Source organism: Mus pahari, chromosome 4 (genome assembly GCF_900095145.1).
Source record: "Mus pahari chromosome 4, PAHARI_EIJ_v1.1, whole genome shotgun sequence".
Lineage (NCBI taxonomy): Eukaryota > Metazoa > Chordata > Mammalia > Rodentia > Muridae > Mus > Mus pahari.
Genome location: NC_034593.1, coordinates 144,816,872 through 144,826,026, shown reverse-complemented (window position 1 = coordinate 144,826,026; position 9,155 = coordinate 144,816,872). Strand labels below are relative to the sequence as shown.

Below are 9,155 nucleotides of genomic sequence, written 5' to 3'. Positions count from 1 at the left end.
CTTTCTTTCTTTCTTTTTTCTTTTTTTTTTCGGTTTTTCGAGACAGGGTTTCTCTGTGTAGCCTTGGCTGTCCTGGAACTCACTTTGTAGACCAGGCTAGCCTCGAACTCAGAAATCCACCTGCCTCTGCCTCCCGAGTGCTGGGATTAAAGGTGTGTGCTACCACACCTGGCTGATATTATTCTTTCTTAATCTCAATTTAGAGAGTGTTGGGGGTGGGGGGAATGCCTGAGTTAAATCCCTGGCTCATATTACAACATAAAAATAAATCTATTGCTAGAATTACTTTAGACATCTGTTACATTCCTTTCCCTTTCCTCTCTCCTTCACTTTCTCTTTACCTCCCTTCTTCCTTTCTACCTCCTCCTTACCCCCTTCTCCTTCCCTACCTCCTCTTTTCTTTTCTCTACTTTGGTTTTGTGTCTTGTCTCATGTATTGGGACTGGACAGGACAAAGTCTCCCTTCAGTGGTTCTCAGTCCATTAAGATTTGACCTTCTGAAAAAAAAAAAAAAAGATTTGACCTTCTGAACTCTCACAGTGCATGATTTTCTCGTACTCCCCAATTAGCTTTATGTACTTTAATTGATGCTTATGAAATATTTAAATATAGAAGCTACATGACATTTCTACATATTTAAAAAGTAATGGCTGGCATGCCCAGCAGGAGGTGGCCAACAGAAAAGTTCAGTAGCATCTTTAGAGGCTCCTTGTCTCATAAAGGCATGTCAAGACTTTTCCTTTAAAAAAAAAGTTACCTTTAAAAAATTTTTTTGGGGGGTTGGGGGGCTTCAAGACAGGGTTTCTCAGTGCAGCTCTGACTGCCCTGGAACTCACTCTGTAGATCAGTCTGGCCTCAAACTCAGAAATCCGCCTGCCTCTGCCTCCAAAGTGCTGAGATTAAAGGCATGTACCACCACTGCCTGGCTGTTTATTTTATTTATATATATATTTCCCTCTCTTTTTACCCTACAGATCGTGTGTGTGTGTGTGTGTGTGTGTGTGTGTGTGTGTGTGTAAAATGGCTTCTAGTTTAGTGTTGTTATGGGCCTCCTGAGTGTGCAAATGAGTAGGTTTCTGTTTCCTAAGTCATCTCTTGGACTCTTTTCCTTCTCTTTGTTTGTTTTGTCCTATTCTGTGTTAATTTTTGTTTTATCTTATATCTTATTTTATTATAAAAAAATCAATGGTACATTTCTTTAATTTAAAAAAAAAAAAAAAAGAGCAACGCTAAACCTGGTATTGCATACCTTTAATCCCAACACTCTGGAGGCAGAAGCAGGTTCTGTGAGTTTGAGGCCAACCTGGTCTACATAGTGAGTTCAGGGCAGCTAGAGCTTCACAGGGAGAACCTGTCCCCAAAACAACAACAACAACAACAACAACAACAACAACAACAACAACAACACAAACCCCACAGGGCTAAGAGGCTAAGAGGCTTTCAGCTCAGGTTACTTTGAAAAGGAATGCAAGGATTTTGTTGGTTGGTTTTGGGGTGTTTGTTTGCTTGCTTGCTTGTTCTGAGACAGGGAATCGCTGTGTAACTCTGCCAGTCCTGGAACTCACTATGAAGACCAGGCAGGCCTCAAGCTCACAGATATCTGCTTGCTTCTGCCTCTCAGAGCTACGATTAAAGGCCTGTGCCACTACAGCCCTCAAGGGTATGTTTTTCTTAATTTTTGTTACTATTGTATGTGCAAGCACACCATGTGGGTGTGGGAGGGGACACGTGCGTCAAGGCATGCATGAGCAGGTCAGAGGATAACCTTGTGGATTCTGGAGGTGGAATTCAGACCGTCAGGTTCATGGTCTCTGCCTGCTGAGACATCTGTTGGCCCTGGAATATTATTCATTCCTAAGAGTATTACTCTCTGAGGTTTAGGATTATTTGGCTTTGTGCCTCCTCCCTTAGGGAAGAAAGAACCTGCTGCGGCAGAGCATTTTCAGGAGGATGTTAGTGTGCTAAAACTTCCTGCCTTAGGGTTTTTGTTGCTGTGAGAAATGCATGTCCAAAACCAGCTTGGGATGAAAAGAGTTTATTTCCCTTTACTACTCTCAGGTCACACACACCTCCAACACTGAGGGAATCATGACAGGAGCTCAGGGCAGACACCGGAGGCAGGAGCTGATGGAGAGCCCATGGAGGAGTGTTGCTTATTGACTTGCTTTTAATGGCTTCCTCAGCTTTTTGTCTTATGTCTCATGACCTCTTGTCCTGGTTGGGGGGGGGGCACCTCTTAATTAATGATTGTGGGTGGTCCCAGCCCATTCATTAAGAAAGCCCCCCACAGGCTTGCCTCCAGGTCAATCTTATGTAGGCATTTCTCAACCATAGTTCCTTCTTCTCAGATAACCCTTGCTTTTGCCCAAACCCAAACCAACCTGGAAGCTTCTTAGAGGCCAGCAAGATGGCTCAGCAGATAAAGACACTTGGCTACATAAGCCGGGCAACCTGAGTTCAATCCCAGAACCCACGTGATTGTTGAAGGAAAGAACTGACTCCACAAAGTTGTCCTCCAGTCTCCACATACATCCTGTGCCCCTCCCACCAATCATATATACATACATAAAAATTAACTTTAAAAAACTTCCTTAGACAACCGAAGTGCTTTTCTCTATGAGTCTGAGGGTTGTTGGTTCGCTTGAAGGTCACATTGGATTTAGGTATGACTGAGCTGAGCCCCGTCTGCATGGTTCTCAGTCTACTCAGTCCTTCCTTTGACCTCCCACAACCTTCCTGCTTGGACTTCTTGGGTTGGTTTGTCTGCTTTTCTTCAGTGCCTCCTTAATCCTCTAAAATAAGGAGAACACCTCATTTCCTCCAGGTTCTCCCTGAAGTGCATGATGGAATGGGCTCCTATGATGCAATGAGCTCTCATGATACAATGGGCTCCCATGATGCAATGGGCTCCCATGATGCAATGGGAGCCTGATTTTACACCTGTTGAGGATGATCAGCTTCTAGTTTGGAAAATTCTTCAGGCCTTTCTTCCTCGGGTTCTGTACTAAGATTTCTGTTGCCTGTTGCTGGCTGGTAGAGGCCTGGACTTGTCTTTCATTAATCTGCCTCAGAAGGATGTGCCTTGTAAAGAGCAGCCCAGGAGCGGTTTGGTCTCAGCAAAGCCTCATTCTGTCAGGTGGTCAAACCCACAGGTTACTGTTCTCTCCCCTGTCTGGGTACCAGACTGCTGTGTTCAGCTCATTTTTATGACATACAAGTAGTGTCAATAAGAAGTCCCAGTTTTCATTCAAAATCATAACAAGAAAAGATAAGTTTGTCAAAAATAGGAGCAGAAAGAACTGAAGATAGCTGCCAACACTGAGCTAGAAATATGCCTCCACTGCCACAATCCAATGGTAAAATTTGCTCACATTTTTCTTCCAGAGCCATCATGACCCATGCCTCTGTGCCTGAGAAGGACAGAGCTACCCTCGGGATCAGTGACACACTCATCCGACTTTCTGTGGGTCTAGAGGATGAAAAGGACCTTCTCGAAGACCTGGATCAAGCTTTGAAGGCAGCGGTAAGTTGTGTGTGTGTGTGTGTGTGTGTGTGTGTGTGTATGCATGTGTCTAATCTTTTTTCTTTTATTTAAAATTGATTTTTTTCATATAATATATTCTGGTTACAGCTTCCTGATCTCCTACTCTTTCTAGTTCATCCCATCTCCCCTTGAATTGGATCTTTCTGTCACTTGTTAAAAAGTAAGCAGGCATCTAAGGAATAAAAGTATAAAATAAAATAAATCAAAAGAAACAAATCAGATTGTGACAAAACATCCAAAAAAGAAAACGGGGGCTGATGAGATGGCTCAGCAGGTAAGGGCACCGACTGCTCTTCCAAAGGTCCTGAGTTCAAATCCCAGCAACCACATGGTGGCTCACAACCACCCATTATGAGATCTGACACCCTCTTCTGGTGCGTCTGAAGTCAGCTACAGTGTACTTACGTATAATAATAAATAAATCTTAAAAAAAAAGAAAATGGGCCAAAGAAAAGGCACTAGAAATGCATGTAGACACAGTTACACACTCATTTGCCAACACAGGAATCCCATGAAACACTCAAACTGGAAGGCATAATAGATATACAAATGACATGTATGGTTAAACAAAAAATAGTGGTTTGTTTCCCCTATGACACTCTCGTGGAGAAAACTAATTTTCCATTAGCAAGTGGCTATCAAAAGGAGCTAGCTTCTGGGTTTAGAGATAAGGGTGTGTGTCCACTCTTGTCAGCTCTAGGGCCCCATCTGGTACAGACCCATGCAGGCCCTGTGCATGCTGCCACAGTCTCTGTGAGTTCATGTGTGTGCCGGCACCTGTTGTGTAGGAGACCAGGATTCCTTGGTGTCTTCATCCCCTCTGGCTCTGATACTCTTTCTACTTGCTCTTCCTCAGAGTTCCCTGGGCTCTGAGGAGACAGAGTTGGTGGAGGAGATCCATTTCTAGGGCTGAATGTTCCAGTATTTCTCACTCTGTGTGTTGTCTGCCTGTGAATCTCTGCATTTGTTTCCATCTTCTGCAGGAGGAAACTTCTCTGATGGCCAAGCAAGACACTAGTCTTCAAGTACAGCAGAAAGTCACTAGCAGTCACTTTAATGCTATGTTCTTTTAGCAGAACAATAGTAATTGATTTTCCCCTAGGTCCCTGCCTTATCTGATTTCAGGTTCTTGGCTACCCAAGCAGCACTGGGCTTGGGTTCCATCTCATGGAGTGTGCCTTAACTCAAATCAAATATCGGTTGGCTATTCCCACAAACTTTGTAAAAGTTCTATTGGACCAGTGGACCTTGCAGGCAGGTCACCATTGTAAATTGAAGAGTTTGTACCTTTCTCCTTTGGCAGCATGCAGAGAACCTTCCAGTAGTATCTAATCCGTAGGGAGTGAAGGTTCTAGGTAGGCATCAACTTCTCCATAATCATTAAGTTGTTAAGTAATAGGACCTTACTGTCAGGTTCTGGAGAGCTACCCATAGCCTTAGCAGTAGCCTGGGTTGTTTGGGGGTTCTCATGGGACCCCTTTGGTCAAGAACTCAATTATGTAACCCACTTTCAGTACTTGAAACTTCATTTGGTGACAAAAGATGTTCAGCTGGGGCTCTGTCTCTCCTGTTATTTGGCAATTTATATTGCCTTCATATGTGTATGCATTGTAGGAAGCTTCTGCTGTATTGGTTTCTATACAACTCCTCAAATATCCCTTAATTTTAGCTGTTCCTCTTTATATTCGCTTTCTTGCCCCCTTCTTTCTCTCTCCCTCTTTGATCCTTCTATTGCAGTCCCCAGCCTCCATCAATCCATAATTATTTAGTCTGTTTTCCCTTTCTATGGAGATCTATCCTCTCCCCTATCCCCTTACAGTTTGCCTACCCTCTGTGGTTGTACAGTTTGACGCTTGCTTGCCAACAGTGAACATCCACATAGAAGTGACTACATACTATAGCTGAATCTAAGTTACCTCACTTAGCATGATTTTATTCTAGTTTCATACACTTACCTTCAAATTTCATAATTTTATTTTTTAAAAACTTGCTGAGGAATTCTCTGTTGTATAAATGTACCATACCCATTCTTCTGTTGAGGAGCATCTGAGTGGTTTCCAATTTCTGGCTGTTATGAATAGAGCGGCAATGAACACGGTTGAGCAAATTATCTTGTGGTAGGGTGGAGTGTCCTTTGGGTATATGTCTTTAAGAGTGCTATAACTAACTTAATGTAGTTTCTGGGGGACCACCATACAGATTTCCATGCTGGCTGTATAAGTTGGCTCCCACCAGCTATAGATGAGTGTTTCCCTTATTCCACATCCTCTCCAGCATGAGCTGTCATTGCTTTATTGATATTGGCCAATATCAGGTAAATTGAAATCTCAAAGTAGTTTTGATTTACACTTCCCTAAAGATTAAGGGTGCTGAGCATTTCTTTTTAGATTTTCTCAGCTAGCATGTGCCTAGTAGTGAGGGTTGGCGTCATCATATTTATAGTGGCCTCACCAGAGATTCGTACTCACACAAGTCCCTGAGTAACAAGATGACCCACCTACTGGCCCCTCAGGCTAGTTTCAGCTTATCAACAGGTATTTAGCCCTCTAAGAAAGCAAGAACTCCAAGCCACCCAACATCTCTAGCATGACATCGGCCTCTCTGAGCACATTCAATGATTCAGACTTCTGGACCACTTTTGGTATCATCTGTAGCACCTTCAAGCACCTTGGGTTTAGACAGTATAGGGCGTCTGACTCCCAACATCTTCATCCACCCACCACAACCCCAATCTAGAGCCATCTCAGCTCTATTCTGACCCTCATCGCCAAAATTAAATTAAAAAAAAAGGTGTCACTTTTCTGGTGTGTGAGAGAATGTGCGAATCTTGGACTGAGTTCTCAGGCTCTCGGGATATGATGTGGAGATCACTGACATTCTTTCTTTTTCTGTACACTGTTGATACAGCACCCTTAAAATTTGAGTGAAACTTGTCATCTCAGTGCTGCCATCAGGAGCAGCATCCAAGGGGCCAAATCTTCTGAATAACTGGACAGACCATTACGGAGCATCTGCAGAACTGCACAGTGAATATTTTAAGGCCCTAATGAGTTTACAGCTGTAACCATCCAGGGATCTTCCTTTAAGGGCTGTCTTCTGTTTATTTTCTAACTAACAGGTTGTTCTGTTAGTATCATTTCGGTAATTTTGCTATATTTGTGTCCAAGGAAGTAAGAGTTGTGCTGTTTTGGGGATCATGTTGTTTTTTCTTTTTTCTTTCTTCAGTAGCTTAAGATATATTTTAATCATGTTTACAATGTTACAATTTAGTATTGATGTTTTATGAAGTTAAATTATTAAATGGTCTTAAATCCACTGTGGGTTTTTTGAAAAATTATATAATTACTGTAAGCCAAAAATCAAATATTTGGAATACCTACTGTGAAATTCAAGAGATTAAAGGTTGTACTTGATACTTGTTATTTTTCTTAAATAAATCTAGTTATCAAATGTACCTGGCCCTGATACTGCTTTGCTGTTTCTGGGTTCTTTTTCATTTCTAGTGGCTGCTCTAGAGGTTCCAAACTCTATTGATTTTTATAAGTGTAACTGAGTAATTCTTATCCTTAAAGTTTAACATGTGCATATTAGGTACAAATTATACCCCCCCCCAACTTATAGCTGGGGAGAAATAGGCTGGTGACTTGGGACTATAAGACAGGTGTGAGGCTGGGCATGGTGGCGCACACCTTTAATCCCAGCACTCAGGAGGCATAGGCAGGCGGATTTCTGAGTTCGAGGCCAGCCTGGTCTACAGAGTGAGTTCCAGGACAGCCAAGGCTACACAGAGAAAAACCCTGTCTCGAAAAACAAAACAAAAAAAAAGACAGGCGTGTTTAATTCAAAGAGCATTTCATCTTGAATGAAACAACAGAGCCTCGGTTTGCTCCTAGGAGAGGTGGTCTCTAAAATGAATGCTCTTCAGCACTGGGGACAGCCATTGCCAGAGAGCAGTAATGCATCAGAGAAGGAAGAGGACAGAGTGGTGAGAAGAGTCGCAGGAGACTTCACAGGCAAAATAGCTCTGACAGATGGAGGCAATTGTTTTTGGAAGGGCGCATGTGCACAGGTCTAATAGTGTCCTCATTAACACACTGCAAGCAATTCTTCTTGGTGTGACCATTAATATCAAGTTCCTCCAAGCCTGTCTAAAACAGTAGCCATGACTGAGATGTGTTGGTTACAATATATATATTATGCATTCCTCCCCTCCTGCTACAATGTTTCTTTTCAGCAAAAGTAATTTTTTTTTTCTGGAGAGTTTAAGGAGCTAGAAGAAAAGTCGTGGCCAGAAAAAAAAAAAAAAAAAAAAANTTCCTTCCTTCCTTCCTTCCTTCCTTCCTTCCTTCCTTCCTTCCTTCCTTCCTTCCTTCCTTTCTCTCTCTCTCTCTCTCTCTCTCTCCCTCCCTCCCTTCCTTTTCTTTTTCTTTCTTTGTTCCTTCCTTACTTTCTTTTTATTCTTTAACCTTTTTTTTTACAGTCCAGTCTTCATCCCCCTCCCAGTCCTCCCGCCCAACTGCTCCCCATCCCATATCTCCCTTCCCTCTGCTCCCCCCACCTCCCGTATCCAGGAGAATGGTCCCACCCACCAGACCTCCCCACTCCCTGGGGCCTCAAGTCTCTGGAGGGTTAGGGAGCACCTCTTTCTTAATCCCTGTATATAAAACCTGTTTTGAGGGGCTGAGAGACAGCTCAGTTGATAAGGGGCTTGTCATGCAATCTTGAAGATCTGATTTCAGGTCTCTTCAACCTAAGTGTGTCAGTGTGACTGCAATCCCAGTGCTGGAGAGATAGACAAGAGGATTCCAGGGATTTGCTAGCCCTCCAGCCTATCCACTCTGGCAAGCTATGGGGTCAGTGGGAGACCTTGTCTCAAAAAAAAAAAAAAAAAAAAAAAAAAAAGGAAACTTATAGAGATGTGGTACTGGCTAGTTTTATGTCAACTGAAACAAGCTAGAGTCATCTGGGAGAAGAGACCTCAACAAAGATAACATTCCTTCCAGATTGGCCTGTGATGCAGTTTCTTGATTGGTAATTGGTGTGGGAAAGCCTAGCTCACTGTGGACAGTGCCACCCCTGTGTAGATGGGCAGGAGTTGAAAAAGACGGCAGGGTGACCAAGCCAGTAAGCAGCACTCTTCCGTGGCCTCTGCTTCACTTCCTACTTCCAGGTTCCTAACTTGAGTTCTTACCCTGAGTTCCTCCAATGATGGACTGTGATGTGGAACTGTAAGCAAAACAAACCCTTTCCTCCCTAGGATGCTTTTGGTCATAGTTTTATGACAGCACCAGAAACCTAAGACATGTGAGAAAGAAAATGAGCTTCTTGTGGGCTGAGAATCAAGAATTACAACACAATGAAATTTGCCTTAGGCCTTTCTCTCTTCCAGCTGCAAACCTATAGATTTCTAGGAATGTCACTCAATGTCCCTTTTTGGGAAAAAAAAAAAGTTAAGACTTCTTCAACTCTTCCTGGAGAAGGCCCTATCCTTCACACTTGGGCATGTCTATCCTTTCCCTGAGCCTGTCTTTCTTTCTTTCTTTCTTTCTTTCTTTCTTTCTTTCTTTCTTTCTTTCTTTCTTTCTTTCTTTCTTTCTTTCTTTCTTTCTTT

The 9,155-nt window shown here is 42.8% G+C and overlaps 1 protein-coding gene across 1 annotated transcript in view; it reads left to right on the top strand.

Moving 5' to 3' along the window:
* Positions 1-6,859, top strand: part of Cth (cystathionine gamma-lyase) — a 31,664-nt gene extending 24,805 nt beyond the window's left edge. The window contains exons 11-12 of the mRNA XM_021196752.2: positions 3,385-3,523; positions 6,452-6,859. Coding sequence (XP_021052411.1) covers positions 3,385-3,523; positions 6,452-6,460 — 148 coding nt within the window. The 3' untranslated portion in view covers positions 6,461-6,859. The remainder of the gene's footprint in view (positions 1-3,384; positions 3,524-6,451) is intronic.
* The last annotated feature ends 2,296 nt before the right edge of the window (positions 6,860-9,155 follow it).